We start from the raw sequence: 25,976 nt of genomic DNA on the forward strand, positions 1-25,976 counted from the left end.
CTGTCTCTCAACTCCTCTCCCCTGTCTCTCAACCCCTCTCCCCTGTCTCTCAACTCCTCTCCCCTGTCTCTCACCCCCTCTCCCCTGTCTCTCACCCCTCTCCCCTGTCTCTCACCCCTCTCCCCTGTCTCTCACCCCCTCTCCCCTGTCTCTCAACCCCTCTCCCCTGTCTCTCAACTCCTCTTCCCTGTCTCTCACCCCTCTCCCCTGTCTCTCACCCCTCTCCCCTGTCTCTCAACTCCTCTTCCCTGTCTCTCAACCCCTCTCCCCTGTCTCTCAACTCCTCTCCCGTCTCTCACCCCTCTCCCCTGTCTCTCACCCCCTCTCCCCTGTCTCTCACCCCTCTCCCCTGTCTCTCACCCCCTCTCTCCTGGCTCTCACCCCTCTCCCGTCTCTAACCCCCTCTCCCCTGTCTCTCAACTCCTCTCCCCTGTCTCTAACCACCTCTCCCCTGTCTCTCAACTCCTCTCCCCTGTCTCTCACCCCCTCTCCCGTCTCTCACCCATCTCCCCTGTCTCTAACACCTCTCCCCTGTCTCTCACCCCCTCTCCCCTGTCTCTCAACTCCTCTCCCCTGTCTCTCCCCTCTCTCCCCTGTCCCTCACCCCTCTCCCGTCTCTCTCCCCTTTCCCCTGTCTCTCACCCCCTCTCCCCTGTCTCTAACCCCTCTCCCCTGTCTCTAACCCCTCTCCCCTGTCTCTCCCTCCCCTGTCTCTCCCTCCCCAGGCCCGTGTGGGCGGCATCGAGTTCTCCCCGGGCGTGGTCCACATCACGTCAGACAGTCCGCTGAGCAGCACGGCCATCATCAGCATCGCCGGCGCCGGTGCCCTGCTCATCCTCTTCATTGTGATAGTGCTTATTGCATACAAACGCAAGTCACGCGAGAGCGACCTCACCTTGAAGAGGCTGCAGATGCAGATGGACAACCTGGAGTCTCGTGTGGCCCTGGAGTGTAAAGAGGGTAAGGATTCACATTATTTTTACTCCATACATTTTCCCTGACACCCAAAAGGAAAATTCCTATTCACACACTGGTCCAATTCACACACTTATCAAGAGAACAATCCCAGGTCATCCCTACTGCCTCTGATCTGGTGTACTCAATAAACACATGTTTCGTTGTCAATGATGTCTGAGAGTAGGAGTGTGCCCTTATCTATCTGTAAATAAAAAATACAAGAAAATCGTGCAGTCGACTTTGCTTACTTTTGATACTTAAAAGTATATTTAAAACCAAATACATTTAGTCTTTTACTCAAGTAGTATTTTACTGGGTGACTTTCACTTTTACTTGAGTCATTTGTTATTAAGATATCTTTGCTTTTACTCAAGTATGATGATTGAGTATTTTTTCCAACACTGTCAATAGACATACTTATAGGTAGAGTCAGCAAAATGACGTTGCATGAGCAGCACCGCAGTTTGTGGTGGGCAAAATGCAAGAAATGGCTCTCACACTCTCACACATCGCTCTCACACACACAGTATCTGCGCGTGTGCACGGGTTCACCTCCCGCTGTTACAACGTGGTACCCACGGGACCAAAACAGTGGAGTAGTTTAGCCTCACGCTCCAAAGCTCTTAGTTGTTGTGGAAATTGACCCAATATGCTGTTTACTTTGTGTATCTACAGTTGAAGTCGGAAGTTTACATACACTTAGGTTGGAGTCATTAAAACTTGTTTTTCAACCACTCCACAAATTTCTTGTTAACAAACTATAGTTTTGGCAAGCTGGTTAGGAAATCTACTTTGTGCATGACACAAGTAATTTTTCCAACAATTGTTTACAGACAGATTATTTCACTTATAATTCACTGTATCACAATTCCAGTGGGTCAGAAGTTTACATACGCTAAGTTGACTGTGCCTTTAAACAGCTCAGAAAATACCAGAAAATTATGTCATGGCTTTAGAACCTTCTGATAGGCTAATTGACATAATTTGAATCAATTGGAGGTGTACCTGTGGATGTATTTCAAGGCCTACCTTCAAACTCAGTGACATCATGGGAAAATCAAAAGAAATCAGCCAAGACCTCAGGGAAAAAATGGAGACCTCCACAAGTCTGGTTCATCCTTGGGAGCAATTTCCAAACGCCTGAAGGTACCACGTTAATTTGTACAAACAATAATACGCAAGTATGAAAACCATGGGACCACGCAGCCGTCATACCGCTCAGGAAGGAGACGCGTTCTGTCTCCTAGAGATGAACGTACTTTGGTGCAAAAAGTGCAAATCAATCCCAGAACAACAGCAAAGGACCTTGTGAAGATGCTGGAGGAAACAGGTACAAAAGTATCTATATCCACAGTAAAACGAGTCCTATATCGACATAACCTGAAAGGCCACTCAGCAAGGAAGAAGCCACTACTCCAAAACTGCCATAAAAAAGCCAGACTACGGTTTGCAACTGCACATGGGGACAAAGATCGTACTTTTTGGAGAAATGTCCTCTGGTCTGATGAAACAAAAATGGCCATAATGACCATCGTTATGTTTGGTGGAAAAAAGGGGATGCTTGCAAGCTGAAGAACACCATCCCAACCGTGAAGCACGGGGGTGGCAGCATCATGTTGTGGGGGTGCTTTGCTGCACTTCACAAAATAGATGGCGTCATGAGGTAGGAAAATTATGTCGATATATTGAAGCAACATCTCAAGACATCAGTCAGGATGTTAATATTTGGTCGCAAATGGGTCTTCCAAATGGACAATGACCCCAAGCATACTTCCAAAGTTGTGGCAAAATGGCTTAAGGACAACAAAGTCAAGGTATTGGAGTGGCCATCACAAAGCCCTGACCTCAAGCCTATAGCTGGTGGGCAGAACTGAAAAAGTGTGTGCGAGCAAGGAGGCCAACAAACCTGACTCAGTTATACCAGCTCTGTCAGGAGGAATGGGCCAAAATTCACCCAACTTATTGTGGGAAGCTTGTGGAAGGCTACCCAAAATGTTTGACCCAAGTTAAACAATTTAAAGGCAATGCTACCAAATACTAATTGAGTGTATGTAAACTTCTGACCCACTGGGAATGTGATGAAAGAAATAAAAGCTGAAATAAATAATTCTCTCTACTATTATTCTGACATTTTTACTAGGATTAAATGTCAGGAATTGTGAAAAACTGAGTTTAAATGTATTTGGCTAATGTGTAAGTAAACTTCCGACTTCAACTGTACATCATGTCGCTGACTCTACCTTTTAAGAAGACTGTTTGTCCGTTTATCCCCTCAGCCTTTGCCGAGCTGCAGACAGACATCCATGAGTTGACCAGTGACCTGGACGGAGTGGGCATCCCCTTCCTGGACTACAGGGCCTACACCATGAGGGTCCTCTTCCCTGGCATAGAGGAGCACCCTGTTCTCAGGGACCTGGAGGTAAGAGCTGCCCTGTCAACTGCATGACCAAATATCACAATGGCTGCCCTATCATCTGCCTGACTGAATATCACTTCAGTTTAGGTTCTAAACATTGTTCATCATTAACTCCCTGACATAGATAAATACGCATATCTCAAAGTGGTTTCCATCAATGCATTCTCAATCAAAAGAATAAAAGTAAATTAAAGGCACAGTGGGGTTACGGACAGAATTAAAGCTGTCGTTGTTTGTGCTCACGCTCGGTAAACATAACACTGTCTCTCATTAGGGCTTGACGCAGCAGTGCAGTCAAATCTCCTGTTAGTAATGGTAACAACATGTGACAAGACGGTTTCTCAGAGTCGAGGACAAATTAAAAGTATAGCGGAGAGAAAAGCAAATCAACTCTGAACTGACAAGCTAGTTATTTATTCCCTAATAACAGTGATGGGCAGTGATAATTGAACAACTTCTAGCTGCGAGGCCCCGATTTCACAGGCTCAGAGTCGACCGTGCGGGTGCCTGATGAGAATTCCCCGTTATAAGAAAAATTAATGATGTTTTAATTGGTATAAATGTCCCGTTTATATGAGGGAGTTTAATGTGAAATGAAACCTAATGAAAGTAGCAGTGGGCTCATCTCTGGCTGGTGATAGCTAGTTAATTGTTATTGGTGTGGGAGATGATACAGGAAATAGCCCTTATTGGGCTTGGAGCAAATAAAGTGTGGATGGGCAATCTCCAACAGTGCACATTCATAGTTTGTAGAGTGAATTTGATTGGGCTGAATCTCTCTTGCTCTCTCTTTATGAAAGGATTAGAGCTACTGCCATTTCATCTCAATAGCTCAAATGTACTAATATTAGCGATGACTCTAGGCCTACCTGATAAATCTCAAGAAGATATACATTGTATTTTTCCTCAGAGACAATGGATGCCTACCTTTTCTCCTGATTTTGTGATAGTAATCAGTAGGATGGACTACAGTGGGATGTTGAATAGGGCTGTTTGATTATGGGACTACAGTGGGATGTTGAATAGGGTTGTTTGATTATGGGGCTACAGCTTGATGTTGAATAGGGCTGTTTGATTATGGGGCTACAGTGGGATGTTGAATAGGGCAGTTTGATTATGGGACTACAGTGGGATGTTGAATAGGGCTGTTTGATTATGGGGCTACAGTGGGATGTTGAATAGGGCTGTTTGATTATGGGACTACAGCTTGATGTTGAATAGGGCTGTTTGATTATGGGGCTACAGTGGGATGTTGAATAGGGCAGTTTGATTATGGGACTACAGTGGGATGTTGAATAGGGCTGTTTGATTATGGGGCTACAGTGGGATGTTGAATAGGGCTGTTTGATTATGGGACTACAGCTTGATGTTGAATAGGGCTGTTTGATTATGGGGCTACAGTGGGATGTTGAATAGGGCTGTTTGATTATGGGACTACAGTGGGATGTTGAATAGGGCTGTTTGATTATGGGACTACAGCTTGATGTTGAATAGGGCTGTTTGATTATGGGGCTACAGCTTGATGTTGAATAGGGCTGTTTGATTATGGGACGACAGTGGGATGTTGAATAGGGCTGTTTGATTATGGGGCTACAGTGGGATGTTGAATAGGGCTGTTTGATTATGGGACTACAGCGGGATGTTGAATAGGGCTGTTTGATTATGGGACTACAGTGGGATGTTGAATAGGGCTGTATGATTATGGGACTACAGTGGGATGTTGAATAGGGCTGTTTGATTATGGGACTACAGTGGGATGTTGAATAGGGCTGTTTGATTATGGGACTACAGTGGGATGTTGAATAGGGCTGTTTGATTATGGGACTACAGTGGGATGTTGAATAGGGCTGTTTGATTATGGGACTACAGTGGGATGTTGAATAGGGCTGTTTGATTATGGGACTACAGTGGGATGTTGAATAGGGCTGTTTGATTACGGGGCTACAGTGGGATGTTGAATAGGGCTGTTTGATTATGGGGCTACAGTGGGATGTTGAATAGGGCTGTTTGATTATGGGACTACAGTGGTATGTTGAATAGGGCTGTTTGATTATGGGGCTACAGTGGGATGTTGAATAGGGCTGTTTGATTATGGGACTACAGCTTGATGTTGAATAGGGCTGTTTGATTATGGGGCTACAGTGGGATGTTGAATAGGGCTGTTTGATTATGGGGCTACAGTGGGATGTTGAATAGGGCTGTTTGATTATGGGACTACAGTGGATGTTGAATAGGGCTGTTTGATTATGGGGCTACAGCTTGATGTTGAATAGGGCTGTTTGATTACGGGGCTACAGTGGGATGTTGAATAGGGCTGTTTGATTATGGGACTACAGCTTGATGTTGAATAGGGCTGTTTGATTATGGGACTACAGTGGGATGTTGAATAGGGCTGTTTGATTACGGGGCTACAGTGGGATGTTGAATAGGGCTGTTTGATTACGGGGCTACAGTGGGATGTTGAATAGGGCTGTTTGATTATGGGGCTACAGCTTGATGTTGAATAGGGCTGTTTGATTATGGGACGACAGTGGGATGTTGAATAGGGCTGTTTGATTATGGGGCTACAGTGGGATGTTGAATAGGGCTGTTTGATTATGGGACTACAGTGGGATGTTGAATAGGGCTGTTTGATTATGGGACTACAGTGGGATGTTGAATAGGGCTGTTTGATTATGGGGCTACAGTGGGATGTTGAATGGGACTGTCTCATGGGACATCTCAACAAACCTCCACTCTGTTTCCCTCTTTCTCTCTTTCTCTTCTCTTTCTCTCTCTTCTCTCTCTTTCTCTCTCTTTTTCTTTCTCTCGTTTTCTCTTTCTCTTTCTCTCTCTTTCTCTGTCTCTTTGCTCCTTTTTATAAATGTTTTATTTAACCTTTATTTAACTAGGCAAGTAATGTCAGATGTTATGAAATAGACTAGGGTTTTAACAATAACTCTTGCACAGTGTGAACTGCAGATTACTGTGTCCTCATGGAAAGCGACAGCGAGGAAACTTGTGCTCCCTGACAGACGTGTCGCGTAGAGAGACCGTTGCTCACTCCAATCTATCCTGACAGATCAAAAAATGTTATCTCTGTAGGTGCAATTTATGAAAACGGGAAATCGCACGCCGACTGACTAGACTAGCGTAAACGGCGCAGGGACAATTTCCGCCCGTGGAGGGGAATACACCACACACACTGCTTTCATCTTGCGTCAGCTTTGCCGGGGAACAACGTTCATATTGTGGAGTCAAAGAAATAAGCAGGGCTCTCAAAAGACTTGGTTAAAATGCCTCTACCTTAAAAAAAACAAGTGCTAGGCAAAACTCCTCGCTCTCCCAGTTATCCTCCCATGCCGACATTCCGAGCTGGAATCATTAGCACACACGGTCATTTGAGAGAACCGGGTCTACACAGCTAATTGATCCAGTGGAGTGATAATGGATTTGGCTGGAATGGGAGATGCCAAGGCCATGGAATGAGTTCTTCCCCACAGTCAGTCAGAGTCTATAGTCTATCCCTGGATGTCTGATTCCTCTAGTGTTGGGTCCATGTTACTCCCATGACTAGGGATGTTGTGATGTCTGATTCCTCTAGTGTTGGGTTCATGTTACTCTAATGACTAGGGATGTTGTGATGTCTGATTCCTCTAGTGTTGGGTTCATGTTACTCTAATGACTAGGGATGTTGTGATGTCTGATTCCTCTAGTGTTGGGTCCATGTTGCTCCCATGACTAGGGATGTTGTGATGTCTGATTCCTCTAGTGTTGGGTCCATGTTGCTCTAATGACTAGGGATGTTGTGATGTCTGATTTCTCTAGTGTTGGGTCCATGTTACTCCCATGACTAGGGATGTTGTGATGTCTGATTCCTCTAGTGTTGGGTCCATGTTGCTCTAATGACTAGGGATGTTGTGATGTCTGATTCCTCTAGTGTTGGGTCCATGTTACTCCCATGACTAGGGATGTTGTGATGTCTGATTTCTCTAGTGTTGGGTTCATGTTACTCTAGTGACTAGGTATGTTGTGATGTCTGATTCCTCTAGTGTTGGGTCCATGTTACTCTAATGCCATGGATGTTGTGTTGTTATGTTACTCCCATGACTAGGGATGTTGTGTTGTTATGTTACTCCCATGACTAGGGATGTTGTGTTGTTATGTTATCCCATGACTAGGGATGTTGTGTTGTTGTGTTACTCCCATGACTAGGGATGTTGTGGTGTTATGTTACTCCCATGACTAGGGATGTTGTGTTGTTATGTTATCCCATGACTAGGGATGTTGTGTTGTTGTGTTACTCCCATGACTAGGGATGTTGTGGTGTTATGTTACTCCCATGACTAGGGATGTTGTGTTGTTATGTTACTCCCATGACTAGGGATGTTGTGTTGTTGTGTTACTCCCATGACTAGGGATGTTGTGGTGTTATGTTACTCCCATGACTAGGGATGTTGTGTTGTTATGTTACTCCCATGACTAGGGATGTTGTGTTGTTATGTTACTCCCATGACTAGGGATGTTGTGGTGTTATGTTACTCCCATGACTAGGGATGTTGTGTTGTTATGTTACTCCCATGACTAGGGGTGTTGTGTTGTTATGTTATCCCATGACTAGGGATGTTGTGTTGTTATGTTACTCCCATGACTAGGGATGTTGTGGTGTTATGTTACTCCCATGACTAGGGATGTTGTGTTGTTATGTTACTCCCATGACTAGGGATGTTGTGTTACTCCCATGACTGGGGAGGTTGTGTTGTTATGTTATCCCATGACTAGGGATGTTGTGTTGTTATGTTACTCCCATGACTAGGGATGTTGTGTTGTTATGTTACTCCCATGACTAGGGATGTTGTGTTGTTGTGTTACTCCCATGACTAGGGATGTTGTGTTGTTGTGTTACTCCCATGACTAGGGATGTTGTGTTGTTATGTTACTCCCATGACTAGGGATGTTGTGTTGTTATGTTACTCCCATGACTAGGGATGTTGTGTTGTTATGTTACTCCCATGACTAGGGATGTTGTGTTGTTATGTTACTCCCATGACTAGGGATGTTGTGTTACTCCCATGACTGGGGAGGTTGTGTTGTTATGTTATCCCATGACTAGGGATGTTGTGGTGTTATGTTACTCCCATGACTAGGGATGTTGTGTTGTTATGTTACTCCCATGACTAGGGGTGTTGTGTTGTTATGTTACTCCCATGACTAGGGATGTTGTGTTGTTATGTTACTCCCATGACTAGGGATGTTGTGGTGTTATGTTATCCCATGACTAGGGATGTTGTGTTACTCCCATGACTGGGGAGGTTGTGTTGTTATGTTATCCCATGACTAGGGATGTTGTTATGTTACTCCCATGACTAGGGGTGTTGTGTTGTTATGTTACTCCCATGACTAGGGATGTTGTGTTGTTATGTTACTCCCATGACTAGGGATGTTGTGGTGTTATGTTACTCCCATGACTAGGGATGTTGTGTTGTTATGTTACTCCCATGACTAGGGGTGTTGTGTTGTTATGTTACTCCCATGACTAGGGATGTTGTGGTGTTATGTTATCCCATGACTAGGGGTGTTGTTATGTTACTCCCATGACTAGGGGTGTTGTGTTGTTATGTTACTCCCATGACTAGGGGTGTTGTGTTGTTATGTTATCCCATGACTAGGGATGTTGTGTTGTTATGTTACTCCCATGACTAGGGATGTTGTGTTATTATGTTACTCCCATGACTAGGGGTGTTGTGTTGTTATGTTACTCCCATGACTAGGGGTGTTGTGTTGTTATGTTACTCCCATGACTAGGGGTGTTGTGTTGTTATGTTACTCCCATGACTAGGGGTGTTGTGTTGTTATGTTATCCCATGACTGGGGATGTTGTGTTGTTATGTTACTCCCATGACTAGGGATGTTGTGTTGTTATGTTCCTCCCATGACTAGGGGTGTTGTTATGTTATCCCATGACTAGGGATGTTGTGTTGTTATGTTACTCCCATGACTAGGGATGTTGTGTTGTTATGTTACTCCCATGACAAGGGATGTTGTGTTGTTATGTTATCCCACAACTAGGGGTGTTGTGTTGTTATGTTACTCCCATGACTAGGGATGTTATGTTACTCCCATGACTAGGGATGTTGTGTTGTTATGTTACTCCCATGACAAGGGATGTTGTGTTGTTATGTTATCCCATAACTAGGGGTGTTGTGTTGTTATGTTATCCCATGACTAGGGATGTTGTGTTGTTATGTTACTCCCATGACTTGGGCCAGGCGTTTTGCCTGGCCATGTGGTCCTTTGTAGCTCAGTTGGTAGAGCATGGTGTTTGTAACGCCAGGGCAGTGGATTCCATTCCCCGGACCACCTGTGTGTAAAATGTATGCATGCATGACTGTAAGTCTCCTTGTCCCCATACAGTCTCTCTGTATCTGAGACAAGTGTGACCTCTGACCCTGAGACTCCCTGACCATTGTCATCTAAGCATATCCGTCTCTCCTCCCTTTCCTCTCTTCTTCTCCTCCCTGTCTCCCAGGTGCCGGGCTACAGACAGGAGCAGGTGGAGAAGGGCCTGAAGCTGTTCGGCCAGCTCATCAACAACAAGGTCTTCCTGCTCTCATTCATCCGCACGCTCGAGTCGCAGCGCGGCTTCTCCATGCGTGACCGCGGCAACGTGGCCTCGCTCATCATGACAATGCTGCAGAGTAAACTGGAGTACGCCACTGATGTCCTCAAGCACTTGCTCTCTGACCTCATAGACCGCAACCTAGAGAGCAAGAACCACCCCAAGCTGCTGCTCCGAAGGTGAGGGGAGAAGTGTGTGTGTGTGTGTGTGTGTGTGTGTGTGTGACTCTCGTGGGCCATCTCTGGCCTCATTAAGACAAAGACCTTGGCTCTGTCCTCACCTCTCTGTGTCTGGGGAGAGAGGTGAGTGACTTTACTTCTCCAGAACACCTGCACAAACTCACACTCTCTTCATCACTCTCTTCTCTCGCTCTCTTTATCTCTTTATATCTCTCTTCTCTCTCTATCTGCGACAGAGTGAATGATTGGGCCCTCGCGGAGCTCTTAAGAAGTTAAGCTCTGAACAGCTGACTAATGCTAACATCAACGTTGCATCAGCTTTATCCTACACATTAACACTCACAGATTTCCACTCAATGGTAATGGACAACTGTGGCTGTGGGTTCGCTTTCCCTCTCCAAGCCTCTCTCAATTGATCATTAATACCAATGTTCGTACTTCTTATCCACCTCTAACTCTCTAGAATGGCTGGTTTATGCTAAAACTAAGAACAGGGTAAAATCCTTATTTCCTATATAGTGCAGTACTTTTGACCAGGGCCCATAGGGTCCATTTGGGATGCGTCCTTTGAAACTGGGCTTTGTTGAATTAGTGTATTAGTCAAGCACCAAGCCGATCGGCCATGCCTGATCGCTCCATATTCACTGTTACGTGGTGGTGACATGTGGAATTAACTTCAATGACATTGAAATGATCACTTTGTCTCAGAAACATGTACTGCTCTGACACGCACATCATTAGAATATAATTACGATTAATTAGCGGAGAATCCAATTAACAAAAGCTGTAAAAATCCTCACTTGAAAAAGAAATGGGATTGTTAAAAGCCCTAGCTGCTCCCTGCCCAATCAACACTTCAATTCACCACTTCAATTCAACACCATATCACCATATATGGTGCTGGAGGTTTTGTGACCATCTCGGTTACCCTTGAAAAATACGTTTCCGTGTGGTCAGGGTGCTCACTGCTCAGTCAGCCTCCCCAATGATTTGATAGGCATGTCGTAAATTAATTTAATCTTCCTAATTTCAATTGCAAACCTCCCGTCCTCCCTCGGGCAAAATCCTCCTCCCCAATGAAGACAGACACAGATTCCTCTGTTCGCTAGCTGTTCACTAACATGGGAGCGTATTGAGCGTATCATTGTGCAAGGGTTGTGTCAGAAAATGAGCCGCATATTCACATCATGAAGGAGACGTTTAACAGACAAATCTCGGATGCGGCATTTGATTAATGCTGTATGGGCAAGGCATGATTAATCGCACCCAGAGCTTCCGGAGCCATTACCAGGCAGTAAACAATGGGGTTCTCCCTCCTTCAATCCCAAATGAAACAATACTACAATTTACTATAAAATACTACAGTACTTACTATAGAATTCTGTAGTAAACTGTAGTATAGTGTAGAATATTATACTAAACGCTGTAGTGTCACTTGATCATGTATAGTACTTACTATAGAATGTTGTAGTATACTGTAGAATACTATAATAAATATTAGTTTTATCTGAAAATATACACTGTAGTAAATACTTGAGTAATGTTCACAAAAACACCACCTTTTTTTGTATGTAAATAATACAGTATTTAATTTGCATATACCCTGCCCAATCCCCTCCCGTACATCCCAATTTGTGCCACCCATAAGTGAGAAACTTACATGCCAAGTATAGACCATATTGTCACGGGTGTCGTAAGGATCAGACCAAAATGCAGCGGGAATATGTATACTCATCATCTTTTTTTAATGGCAGAAAGAAGGGAAAACCGAAACAAAACACACGTATACAAAAACAACGACGATAACGAAACAGTCCTGTCAGGTGCACAAACACTAAACAAGGAACAACTACCCACAAAATCCCACAGAAAAACACCCCTCTTAAATAGGACCTTCAATTAGAAGCAACGAGGAGCAGCTGCTTCCAATTGAAGGTCAACCCCATTAACTAAACATAGAAATAGAAAGACTAGAACGAACATAGAAATATACTAACATAGAACATTAACCACAAACCCCGAAACACATAAAACAAACACCCCTCTTACATAAGAACATAGCCCAACAAACCCCGAAACACTCTAAACAAACACCCCTGCCACGTCCTGACCAAACTACAATAACAAATAACCCCTTTACTGGTCAGGATGTGACAGTACCCCCCCCCAAAGATGCAGACCCTGGATGCACCTCAAACAAAAATAAATAAATAAATAAACCCCCCCCCCAAAAAAAAATCCCAAACAAAAGGGAGGGAAGGGAGGGTGGCCAACGTCACCGACGGTTCTTGTGCTACACCCCCTCCTCCCCAACCTCCTGGCTCAGGCTCCGGCCTTACTCCTCAACCTAACCTGTCCACCCCCGCTAAATACTTATTAAATATTACCCCTCCCGAAGTCTCTGGGCTATGGCGCATCGCTGAAGACCTCGGGGTGATGTGCGTCGCTGGAGACCTCGGGCTGAAGGGCGACTCTGGGAGCTCCGGACTGGAGGGCGACTCTGGCTGCGCCGATTCCGGACTGTCGGGCGACTCTCTCGGTTCCGGACTGTAGGGCGACTCTCTCGGTTCCGGACTGTGGGCCGACTCTCTCGGTTCCGGACTGTGGGCCGACTCTCTCGGTTCCGGACTGTGGGCCGACTCTCTCGGCTCCGGACTGTGGGCCGACTCTCTCGGCTCCGGACTGTGGGCCGACTCTCTCGGCTCCGGACTGTGGGCCGACTCTCTCGGCTCCGGACTGTAGGCCGACTCTCTCGGCTCCGGACTGTAGGCCGACTCTCTCGGCTCCAGACTGTGGGCCGTCTCTGCTGGCTCCGGACTGTGGGCCGTCTCTGCTGGCTCTGGACTGTGGGCCGTCTCTCTACGGGGCACTGTCGCCGGAAGCTCTGGACGAGGCACTGTCGCCGGACGCTCTGGACGAGGCACTGTCGCCGGACGCTCTGGACGAGGCACTGTCGCCGGACGCTCTGGACGAGGCACTGTCGCCGGGACACTCTGGACGAGGCACTGTCGCCGGACACTCTGGACGAGGCACTGTCGCCGGACACTCTGGACAGGGCATTGTTGCCGGACACTCTGGACGGGGACTGCGCACTGAAGGCCTGATGCGTGGGGCTGGCTTAGGAAGCGCCAGACTAGGGACACGCACCACAGGGCTAGTGCGAGGAGCAGGAGCAGAACGAGCTGGACTGGGCTGACGCACTGGAGGCCTGGTGCGTGGGGCTGGTAGTGGAGGTACCAGACTGGAGACATGCACCCCAAGGCTAGTGTGAGGAGCGGGAACAGGACGTACCAGACTGGGCTGACACACTGGAGGCCTGGTGCATGGTGCTGGCTTTGGAGGTGCCAGACTGGAGACACGCACCTCAGGGCTAGTGCGGGGAGCGGGAACAGGATACACTGGGCCGTGGAGGCGCACTGGCGGTCTCGAGTGCAGGACTGGCACCACCCGTACTGGCTGGGTGCCCGCTTCCCCCCGGCAAATGCGGGACGCTGGCACCGAGCACACCGGCCTGTGGATGCTCGGGCCTCAACGCCGTGCGCATCACCCCATAGCACGGGGCCTGACCAGTACCACGCTGCCTCCGGTAAGCACGGGGAGTTGGCTTAGGGCTCAACCCTGGCCTAGCCAAACTACTCGTGTGCCCCCCCCAACATTTTTTTGGGGGGGCTGCCTCTCAGGCTCCCTTAACTCCTCCATAGCCCTGGATATGCTCATCCTCGCCCATGTCCATCCTTCTTCATCGTGCTCCTTACCCCGCTGCTTGGTCCTTTGTTGGTGGGTAGTTCTGTCACGGGTGTCGTAAGGATCAGACCAAAACGCAGCGGGAATATGTATACTCATCATCTTTTTTAATGGCAGAAAGAAGGGAAAACCGAAACAAAACACACGTATACAAAAACAACGACGATAAGGAAACAGTCCTGTCAGGTGCACAAACACTAAACAAGGAACAACTACCCACAAAATCCCACAGAAAAACACCCCTCTTAAATAGGACCTTCAATTAGAAGCAACGAGGAGCAGCTGCTTCCAATTGAAGGTCAACCCCATTAACTAAACATAGAAATAGAAAGACTAGAACGAACATAGAAATATACTAACATAGAACATTAACCACAAACCCCGAAACACATAAAACAAACACCCCTCTTACATAAGAACATAGCCCAACAAACCCCGAAACACTCTAAACAAACACCGCCTACCACGTCCTGACCAAACTACAATAACAAATAACCCCTTTACTGGTCAGGACGTGACACATATATTGTGTTCCCTACAGGTTATAGAAAAGAGCAGAAGCTCTGAACTCTCTGTTCAGACCCTAGTCCTATCTACCTAAAGGTTATGGAAAATGTGTTAAGTATGTTTCCTCAAGGAGAAAGCCCCCACTCCTATGTCAAAGACAATAAAACAAAAACACTATAGTAAATAATACATTAATGTCTGCAAAACACTACAGTAAATACTACAGTATAATACAGTCTGTAAAAACAATACTGGAACACTACCAGACTAGAGGGGCTAGCTGCTGGAACACTACCAGACTAGATGGGCTAGCTGCTGGAACACTACCAGAGGGAGAGGGATTAGCTGCTGGAACACTACCAGAGGGAGAGGGATTCGCTGCTGGAACACTACCAGACTAGAGGGGTTAACTGCTGCAACACTACCAGAGGGAGAGGGACATTCCTTCTCTGATTACTTAGTAACCATCCGTATTTCCAGACACCATTTTATTTTTGCCCCGTTTGAGTGTTGATAACCTGGTAAATGCAATGTTAAACATCCTGTCATTAGGGTGTGGAATTACATTTTCCCTCAGGGGATCATTCATGTTTATTCATTTGATTATAGACTGTGTTTAGTAGGTTGCCTACCTAACTACCTACCTACCTAACTACCTAACTAACTTACTAACTCAGTCACTGATCACTGACTAGGTATTTCCATCACATTTCCACTGTAGGCCGTCCCTCACTACCCCCAGCTTGTATCCGTCAGTCTCTTCACCCACGTCTCCAGCATGGCTTCTAACGTCTTCTCACACCATCCTTCAAACCTCTTCCCTTATCCTCTTCTGTTCATCCACTCATGCCATCCACAGCCCTACCTGGCGGGTGTAAACTCCACCCAACAGTCCTCCAACATCCCAGCATGCCTCTCTCAGTGTGTCTGTGAGGGCCAGCGGTGGGGCGTCACCCTTAGTAATGAGCTAACTGTTAACCGCTAGCGCTAACACACACAGTAACCTCAGTGTGGAGGCTAACTGTTAGCTGCTAGCGCTAACACACACTGTCACCCTCAGTGTAGAGGCTAACTGTTAACACACAGTCACCCTCAGTGTGGAGGCTAACTGTTAGCTGCTAGAGCTAACACACACAGTCACCCTCAGTGTGGAGGCTAACTGTTAGCCGCTTGTGCTATCACACGTGGCCACCATCAGTCTGAAGGCTACCTTTAGCTGCTAGCCCTAACACACAGTCACTGACTTGCTGCTTGACCCAGGATACCCGCCCAAAATAGAGGAGACACCCAGACTCACTCAGTTGTGATGGGAAGGCTAAATCTGGGCTCGGAGTAACACCTCCCCCGTCCCTCAATCTATCTCTCCCTTTCTCCTCCCTCTGTGTCCTCCCTCTCTCTCATTGTTTCTCTCCATCTCTCTCCCTCTCTAACTCCATCTCTCTCCCTCTCTCTCTCCATCTCTCTCTCGCCCTCTCTCGCTCTATCATCTATCTCCCGCCCTCTCTGTCTCCCCTCGCCTCTGCGCAGGCCGTCTCTCTTTCTCTCTCTTTTCTCTGTCTTTCCCCCCTCCCTGCCTTTTTACTTGATTACTAAATCACTGCTCAAAGTGCATTAATAGGGCATCTTTAGCACTGTGTTCAGACCAGCTTCCCATCACCGCTTCCAAGACAACCTCTCCTCCACTCTCCACCCCTCTCCTCCACTCTCCACCCCTCTCCTCCACTCTCCACCCCTCTCCTCCACTCTCCACCTCTCCACCCCTCTCCTCTCCTCCACTCTCCACTCCTCTCCACTCCTCTCCTCTCCTCTACTCCTCCACTCCTCTCCTCCACTCCTCTCCTCCACTCTCCTCTCCCGTATTTCTCTACATCCCCATCTGCCATTCTCAACCTCAGCTGAAGCACACCACCAGGCAAACTAACTAACGAGAGACTTCCACAACCATCTGTCGCATTTCTGCGCCCTCCTCCGTCAGCCCCCTCTCCTTCCTCCACCCCTCCCACCCCCCGCTTACACCCTCTCATCCTCTCTTCATACATACTGAAATAGCTGCTAAACCTTTTCCACGGCTCATAATATATCATTTAATAAAATCGGGGCTTTAATTATTTCCTTTTACCAGCAACCTTCTATCTGCCCCTCCTGATGCACCGGCCCGCACACACTCGCACACACCCGCGCACACCCGCGCACACCCGCACATACCCGCACACACCCGCACACACCCGCACACACCTGCACACATACATACACAAGGGATAATAATCAGTAGGAGCTAGAGGTCCTCTGATTATACTGTGAGGATTATCTCAGTAGTGTTAGTAAGAAGACGGCAGCCTAAGCACTGAGACTGCTTCTACGTCCCAAATTGTACCCTATTCCCTATGTAGTGCACTACTTTTGATCGGGATGTGGTCAAAAGTAGTGCACTATATAGGACATAGGGTGCCATTGGGGACACAGCCTGTGCTCTGCGTCAGACAGCCAATCTTCTCCCCAGGAGCCCGAGTGGGAAATTGAAATCATTTTTGACTTCATGCTGTGGGATTGGAGGAAGGGGGCGTGGCTAGCAGCAGAGCTCCAACGCAGCTGCGTGTTTGGTTAACAGAGAAAAGCCTTATGACCCCCCCAGGCCATCACATGTTCTCTCCCAGAGGCTCGTCGGCACTCCTTGCCGCCGGAGAATACCAAAGTGGGAATGATATCTCGTGTCAAAACTTTGTTTGCAAGCCACATCTGTTGTATCAGCACCCAGGGTTTAGATTATCATGCATTTATGATCAGTGTGATGCCAGATGCCTGTAAAGAAATGTCTGTGGAATGAGTGGGAGAGCTGTGAAGATACATTGAGCGTTAAGCCTCCGTTTTATAGAGCGTGGCTCTGCACGACATACTAATGCGTCCCACTGCATCTGCAATCCAGGAATTCTTTGGTTCCCATCTCATGTGCAGAGGCTAAACGACTGCTCCGTAATCAGGGGAACTAAGTACCAACAAGTTGACTTGGTTGACTGGGTGCCAAGCGGGCACACTTCTTCATGCCAACATGCAATATCACAGAGCATTACAGCCATGTTAACTTATCAGTAACGTTACTGATACGTTCTAGAGATGTGGCAGTCGAGGAGGTTGTTGGACCGTTGTGGACATGTTAGGTGCCAGCTGTGGTGTAACAGCCCGGTGCAGCAGCCCCTCAACCCATCTTCCCTATAGGCAGGGCTTGGATAGAGGACGGCCATGAGGACTACCTGTGGGGCCGTGCCAAAACAGATCATTACTGGAGGGCCTGGCTCGCTACTGCCACCCCCCTACACACACACACACACACACACACACACACACACAGTTACACACACCTTTCTGAACACATTCTTTTAGAACCCACACACACATAAAATAACAAAAAGAGGAGGAAACGAGGGAGCTGAAAGAGGAGATAGACTCAGCCAAGTCATACTGTTATTCTTGTCTTTTACTGAGACCCCTCCTTCTATATCCAAGTCATTCTGTTATTCTTGTCTTTTACTGAGACCCCTCCTTCTATATCCAAGTCATTCTGTTATTCTTGTCTTTTACTGAGACCCCTCCTTCTATATCCAAGTCATTCTGTTATTCTTGTCTTTTACTGAGACCCCTCCTTCTATATCCAAGTCATTCTGTTATTCTTGTCTTTTACTGAGACCCCTCCCCTCTTCTCCACCTCTCACTTTTACACTCTCTTTTCATCCCTTTGATTGATGTGCTGAATTTGTCTACATGGAGACCATTTGGTAGTGTGACTGATTACAAATAAGGGGACAGGGTCTGAGGGGAGAGGAGGGAAAGAGAATGAGGGAGTGGAGGGGAAGAATAGAGTGAGGGACACATGAAAGGAAAGATGAAACGTGACCTCCCTGACCCCTAGAGCCGAGGACTCTCTCGGCCGCCGCGCCGACATAAAAGTGCGGTCGCAAACAGAGCAGGAAGTTAATCCCATCCAGGTGTTGTGCCAATTCTGGTTGGCAGGGGGTGCCAGTCCCGGCCTATTGGCACAGCGGGCACAAGCCTCCATCTCTCAATGCAATGGTCCTCCTAAGAGGGGCCAGGAGGGCTCTGAGAGGAGGGGCCAGGGGGCTCTGAGTGGAGGGGCCAGGAGGGCTCTGAGTGGAGGGGCCAGGGGGGCTCTGAGAGGATGGGCCAGGAGGGCTCTGAGTGGAGGGGCCAGGGGGGCTCTGAGAGAAGGGGCCAGGTGGGCTCTGAGTGGAGGGGCCAGGGGGAGGCTGCAGGTGGCAACCGAATGACAGAAGGGGCAAGGGGGCGTGCACACACACAATGGCCTAATCCTGAAATATTGATGCCTGTGGCCATGCCTCATTGAGGTGGTGGTGGGGTGAGGGGGGGGGGGGTTCTTGGCAGATTACCCACCACACAGGAGCCAGAGACGTGTCAAAGGATATCCGATCCCCGCCTCTCGCCTTTCAGACCCCGCTGTTTGTTATTGTGCGCATGAATATTATCCATTCACACGGTATGGCCGCCTGTGGTAGCCCAGTGAACGGTGCCCCGATTAGTCACGCCAGCGGAGCGCCCACTGGCATGAGAGACCGAACATAACAGAGAGAGAAAGAGAGCAGGGCGACGGATGTGTGCATTCACTTTCTATTGTAATGTGATGTGCTGTGTCGTCCCAGACAGTGGGTGTGAATGGGCTAAGGAGGGAGAGGTTAATAATGAGGCCAGTATTATTACAGGCCCTTCTAATGACATCAATCCCAATGGGATCAAATAAAGGTTTTAATTGCTTTCTCTTCTATTAAGACTCCAGCGTAGCTTAGGTGCCCTTGGTGTGCCTGAATATAAAAGGCATAGGCAGGAAGATTGGGGGCCTTTAGAAGTGAGAGCCAATAATGTTTGTGTAACAAAAGCCCCTATTCATTACGACAGTCCTGGTTTTGTGGGGAATATTTGATGATCATATTGAGTATTTCTGATGGTTGTGAGGGATGGTATGTTGATGGAATGTCTCTGTTGATTTCAGGACGGAGTCTGTGGCAGAGAAAATGCTGACTAACTGGTTCACCTTCCTGCTATACAAGTTCCTAAAGGTCAATGTCTATACTTTACTCTGATACATTCTGCTTTGTTCACCCATTCAGCTCCTTTAGCTTCATGTCTGTGAGAGTGTGTAATATGGTAAAGTGTCTGTGTGTGTGTGTGTGTATGTGTATGTGAATGTGTGTGTGTGGACGTGTCCCCACAAGAATAGTAAAAAAACTAAAATGTAACCAACTGGGGACATTTTGTTACTCCCCACAGGGTCAAATGCTGTTTCTAGGGGGTTTAGGGTTAAGGTTAGAATTAGTGTTGGCATTACAATTAGGGTTAGGAAATGGCATTACAATTAGGGTTAGGAAATGGCATTACAATTAGGTTTAGGGTTAGGAAATGGCATTACAATTAGGTTTAGGGTTAGGAAATGGCATGACAATTAGGTTTAGGGTTAGGAAATGGCATTATAATTAGGTTTAGGGTTAGGAAATGGCATTACATTTAGGTTTAGGGTTAGGAAATGGCATTACAATTAGGTTTAGGGTTAGGAAATGAGGTTCGTTTTAGGGTTAGGGTTAGAAGCTATGGTTAAATTTAGGGTTAAGGTTATATTTTTGACACCAACCTCTGTCTGTCTGTCTGTCTGTCTGTCTGTCTGTCTGTCTGTCTGTCTGTCTGTCTGTCTGTCTGTCTGTCTGTCTGTCTGTCTGTCTGTCTGTCTGTCTGTCTGTCTGTCTGTCTGTCTGTCTGTCTGTCTGTCTGTCTGTCTGTCTGTCTGTCTGTCTGTCTGTCTGTCTGTCTCTCTACACAGGAGTGTGCAGGCGAGCCCCTCTTCTCCCTCTTCTGTGCCATCAAGCAGCAGATGGAGAAGGGGCCTATAGACTCCATCACTGGTGAGGCGCGCTACTCGCTCAGCGAGGATAAACTCATCAGACAGCAAATCGACTACAAGATGCTGGTAAGGGTCAACCCCCCCCCCGGGGGACAAGGGGCTGGGGTAGGAACTGCATTTTGTGGGGTGGGGAGGGGAAGGAAAAGGTTTTAGGACACGGTAACACCCAGCCACCCGCCTCCTTTCACGCCTGACTGGAAGAGGGCTCACTGACCACACTTTCTTTTAGAGACAGGAGCTAACAGAGGGAAGAGGCGAGGAAGAGGGGGGAAGAGGCGAGGAAGAGGGGGGAGGAGGCAGGGAAGAAGGGGGAGGAGGCAGGGAAGAGGGGGGAGGAGGCAGGGAAGAGGAGGGAGTGTGTTAGAGATCAGGGAAGAGGGGGGAGGAGGCAGGGAAGAGGAGGGAGTGTGTTAGAGATCAGGGAAGAGGGGGGAGGAGGCAGGGAAGAGGGGGGAGTGTGTTAGAGATCAGGGAAGAGGGGAGAGGAGGCGAGGAAGAGGGGGAGGAGGCAGGGAAGATGAGGGAGTGTGTTAGAGATCAGGGAAGAGGGGGGAGGAGGCAGGGAAGAGTGGGGAGTGTGTTAGAGATCAGGGGAGAGGAGGCGAGGAAGAGGGGGAGGAGGCAGGGAAGAGTGGGGAGTGTGTTAGAGATCAGGGAAGAGGGGAGAGGAGGCGAGGAAGAGGGGGAGGAGGCAGGGAAGAGTGGGGAGTGTGTTAGAGATCAGGGAAGAGGGGAGAGGAGGCGAGGAAGAGGGGGAGGAGGCAGGGAAGAGTGGGGAGTGTGTTAGAGATCAGGGAAGAGGGGAGAGGAGGCGAGGAAGAGGGGGAGGAGGCAGGGAAGACCGGTTGTTTCCCTGGTCTCTCTTTCTGTTCTACTCTCTGATCACCTTCATTCCTCTCCTCCACCACTGTGACCTGAGCTGACTGAGGGAAGACAAGACACCCAGCCAGGCAGTTTGTTACTAGCTCCCCTGAATGTCTCTGTAAGACAAATCAAACCATTCCCAGGAAGCACACAGTGTGGCTCAGATTGCTTGGAGAGCAATAGAGTTATTTCAGTTGGCCGTGAGAAACAGTATCTCTGTCTCAATCAATCTAGAAGGATTGATGATGGAATGGCCCTTTTACAACATGTAATTATCTGCCCAACGATAGAGGTATTGAATTGTACTGGGAACAGCATGGGACCATAAAGTATTTTATTTCCTCTTTCTTGTGTAAATGGCCTCCTTCTTTCCCTTGGACCATGTAATTACATCTGGCGAGAGCCTCAATGGCGATGATGCTGATGCTGATGATGATGGCTGATGTATTCATTGTGAATGATAATAACCATGCGATAATAATTAGCTTGTTAACCACTCATCGACTCAAGGTAGCCATGCCGTGTCAGACTGGCCCCCCCTGGGAGGCCAGTTTCTCTGAATACCCATTTCTATTACAGGAAAGACTTTACCAGACTTGACAGATACAGAATGGCCTCTTTCAAACCTGATATTCAACGACCACGCCATAGTTTAATTATCGTCATCCCACAGAATGTGTCTCCATCTCCAATATAATTATCAACTGAGACACAGCATACCTGAATCCCTCATCAACTCCTGATGTGGTTCTCTATTCTATAGAAAAATACCTGTCCCTGGTCCCTACAGGTGGTGAACTGTATTCCTATTGTAATAGCAGGCGTATAACTCCAAGTCTTGTCCCTGTTCCCTACAGGTGGTGAACTGTATTCCTATTGTAATAGGAGGCGTATAACTCCAAGTCTTGTCCCTGTTCCCTACAGGTGGTGAACTGTATTCCTATTGTAATAGCAGGCGTATAACTCCAAGTCTTGTCCCTGTTCCCTACAGGTGGTGAACTGTATTCCTATTGTAATAGCAGGCGTATAACTCCAAGTCTTGTCCCTGTTCCCTACAGGTGGTGAACTGTATTCCTATTGTAATAGCAGGCGTATAACTCCAAGTCTTGTCCCTGTTCCCTACAGGTGGTGAACTGTATTCCTATTGTAATAGCAGGCGTATAACTCCAAGTCTTGTCCCTGTTCCCTACAGGTGGTGAACTGCATCCACCCGGACAATGAGAAGAGCCCTGAGATCCAGGTGAAGGTGTTGAACTGTGACTCCATCAGCCAGGTGAAGGAAAAGATCCTGGACGCCATATACAAGAACGTTCCCCACTCCCACCGACAGAAGGCCTCTGACATGGACCTAGGTAAGATCCCCGTTCATTAGGGCACTCTGTAGCAAAATGTTATGCAATGGAAAACAAAAACATTTCTTATTGGAAATCCGTTCGGGACCGTTTTGTGCCGGGTGAATACAAGTCTGATCAGTCAATGAGCCCCTTTTTCTACAGCAACCATATACGTGTACAAATGGAAAAAATGTTCCCTGGAGTTGAAAAGGTTAACACCTGGAATTATTATTGCAAATATATATTGTATTTTCTGCTTTTAATTGATGAACATTGAGTTATTTTTCCATCACGTGGACCAATCGGTGTTGATTAGTCTTCAGTTATTGAACATGTGGAGGCCATTTTGAGAGTTCTCATGTTCCTCTACACCAGGGATGTTAAACTCACTCCACAGAGGGCTTAGTGTCTGCTGGTTTTTGATTTCTCCTTTCAATTAAGACCTAGACAACCAGGTGAGGGGAGTTCCTTACTAATTAGTGACCTTAATTCATCAGTCCGGTACAAAGGAGGAGCGAGAAACTCGCAGCCACTCAGCCCTCTGTGGAATGAGTTTGACACCTGTGATCTACACCCATTGATTCTCAAGACTTCTTCAAATTACTGCAGTGTTCAGAGAGACTAAACACCAGCCTCCCTCCCATAGATCTCAGGAGAGTTGAGTCCAGCAGACCTCTCTCTGTCTCCTATGAGACAAAAGACCAGCCTCCCTCCATAGATCTCAGGAGAGTTGAGTCCAGCAGACCTCTCTCTGTCTCCTATGAGACAAAAGACCAGCCTCCCTCCATAGATCTCAGGAGAGTTGAGTCCAGCAGACCTCTCTCTGTCTCCTATGAGACAAAAGACCAGCCTCCCTCCCATAGATCTCAGGAGAGTTGAGTCCAGCAGACCTCTCTCTGTCTCCTATGAGACAAAAGACCAGCCTCCCTCCCATAGATCTCAGGAGAGTTGAGTCCAGCAGATCTCTCTCTGGCTCCTATGAGACAAAAGACCAGCCTCCCTCCATAGATCTCAGGAGAGTTGAGTCCAGCAGACCTCTCTCTGTCTCCTATGAGACAAAAGACCAGCCTCCCTCCATAGATCTCAGGAGAGTTGAGTCCAGCAGATCTCTCTCTGGCTCCTATGAGACAAAAGACCAGCCTCCCTCCATAGATCTCAGGAGAGTTGAGTCCAGCAGACCTCTCTCTGTCTCCTATGAGACAAAAGACCAGCCTCCCTCCATAGATCTCAGGAGAGTTGAGTCCAGCAGACCTCTCTCTGGCTCCTATGAGACAAAACACCAGCCTCCCTCCATAGATCTCAGGAGAGTTGAGTCCAGCAGACCTCTCTCTGTCTCCTATGATACAAAACACCAGCCTCCCTCCATAGATCTCAGGAGAGTTGAGTCCAGCAGACCTCTCTCTGTCTCCTATGAGACAAAAGACCAGCCTCCCTCCATAGATCTCAGGAGAGTTGAGTCCAGCAGACCTCTCTCTGGCTCCTATGAGACAAAAGACCAGCCTCCCTCCATAGATCTCAGGAGAGTTGAGTCCAGCAGACCTCTCTCTGTCTCCTATGAGACAAAACACCAGCCTCCCTCCATAGATCTCAGGAGAGTTGAGTCCAGCAGACCTCTCTCTGTCTCCTATGAGACAAAACACCAGCCTCCCTCCATAGATCTCAGGAGAGTTGAGTCCAGCAGACCTCTCTCTGTCTCCTATGAGACAAAAGACCAGCTTCCCTCCATAGATCTCAGGAGAGTTGAGTCCAGCAGATCTCTCTCTGTCTCCTATGAGACAAAAGACCAGCCTCCCTCCCTAGATCTCAGGAGAGTTGAGTCCAGCAGACCTCTCTCTGTCTCCTATGACTGGTGCTGTGTGATTGTTCTCTTCCCTCCCCGACTCCCCATCGATCGAGCCCTGTTGACCACACTCTGACTCACATGATTGATCAAGTAATCAATGGAGAGGCTCTCAGATCCCCAAACCTCCTCAATCTTATATATTTTTTCTGTGAAACTCTCGAAAAGATCGGCTTTCTTTTCTTTCACTCGAGCTTTCTCTTCTTCTTTTCTCTTTCTTTCTTACTTCCTGTTCTCAGTAGACTGGGTTGTCATTTTCTTCACCAAGGTTATTTCCTAATGGTGTTATAAATGACTAATTGTCTCTGTTTGTAGTAGTGAGGAGTGATGAGCTGATCTGCTCCCCATGTACATCCATGTAATGAGTGCGCTGAGAGTCAGGAAGCAAGTTCAGGGACTGAGTGTTTTAATAAATAAACGTAACATAACACAAACAACGCACAGACAGGAAACTGAAACAGAAACAATGACGCCTGGGGAAGGAACCGAAGGGAGTGACATATATATATATATATATATATATATATATATATAGGGCAGGTAATCAGGGAAGTGATGGAGTCCAGGTGAGTCTGATGACGCGCAGGTGCGCGTAACGATGGTGACAGGTGTGCGCCGTAACGAGCAGCCTGGTGACCTAGAGGCTGGAGAGGGAGCACAGGTGACAATCCCATTCTGCTATACGAAGACATAAGTCTCTCAGTCCCACAATACAACATCCTGGCACTACATTTTCCGGCTGCACGGCCTATCACGCCTAAGTGTGTGTATGTTTTATTTCCTGATTGTATTCCATCAATTTCGGCAGGTCTTTCTAGGTAGACGGTGAGTGGCGAGCCTTTTTATGGATTCACATATCAGGATGGTGTGTGTGTGTGTGTGTGTGTGTGTGTGTGTGTGTGTGTGTGTGTGTGTGTGTGTGTGTGTGTGTGTGTGTGTGTGTGTGTGTGTGTGTGTGTGTGTGTGTGTGTGTGTTTTCTTAGTAATAGTATATTTATAATGGCATATGGAGCTGTGATGGGGGAATGTCTCTCTGATAAGTGAAGAGATTGGTTTCGGTTTTGGGCGAGCGCTCCGTTGTGCAATTGTTTCATGGCGACCACCGGGCAGTGTGTTGTCTTATTGTTTATTATTATTATAGAGAATTGGACATTTAGTCTGAGGGGGAACTTCTCACTGCATGTTGTCACTGCGTCTGGGGGGGGCATTGGGACTACAAGAAGTAGTTTAGGAGGAAAGCGGTGTAATTTATGTATCGTATAAAAGACAATAGGTAGAAGGATATTACACAGAATGGAACGGTCCACTCAGGGGGAGAGGAAGCATCTCTGCATGATTCCACTAACAGATCAACGGGCCTCCCGAGTCCGGACAAACTCCTCCCCCCAACCTCCTCCCCCATATTGACAATCCTCAGTTTCCATCTTGCAGGCTCTCCTGAAAACAAATTTGACAAGAGTTTTTTTGTCCCAGGTATTGTTTTTAATTCCCCATGCCGGGTCCCCTGAGGGAGGCACGATAGGAGGGGACAGGGCGTGAGAGCCAATCCAAGCAAGACCTGCTTTGTGTGTGTGTGTGTGGGGGGAGGTATAGGTACGTGTGTGAGGGTGGGGGGAG

General features: G+C 47.5%; 1 protein-coding gene across 3 annotated transcripts in view; it reads left to right on the plus strand.

Annotated features, from left to right (window-relative positions):
- Positions 1-25,976, plus strand: part of LOC106609762 (plexin-A4) — a 491,160-nt gene that overhangs the window by 415,342 nt on the left and 49,842 nt on the right. For all 3 annotated transcript variants that reach the window (XM_082977797.1, XM_082977795.1, XM_082977796.1), the window contains exons 20-25: positions 726-960; positions 3,234-3,376; positions 9,882-10,150; positions 19,419-19,485; positions 20,241-20,387; positions 22,378-22,537. In XM_082977797.1, coding sequence (XP_082833923.1) covers positions 726-960; positions 3,234-3,376; positions 9,882-10,150; positions 19,419-19,485; positions 20,241-20,387; positions 22,378-22,537 — 1,021 coding nt within the window. The remainder of the gene's footprint in view (positions 1-725; positions 961-3,233; positions 3,377-9,881; positions 10,151-19,418; positions 19,486-20,240; positions 20,388-22,377; positions 22,538-25,976) is intronic.

The sequence above is a fragment of the Salmo salar genome, chromosome 07 (genome assembly GCF_965601325.2).
Source record: "Salmo salar chromosome 07, fSalSal1, whole genome shotgun sequence".
In the NCBI taxonomy this organism is placed as follows: domain Eukaryota; kingdom Metazoa; phylum Chordata; class Actinopteri; order Salmoniformes; family Salmonidae; genus Salmo; species Salmo salar.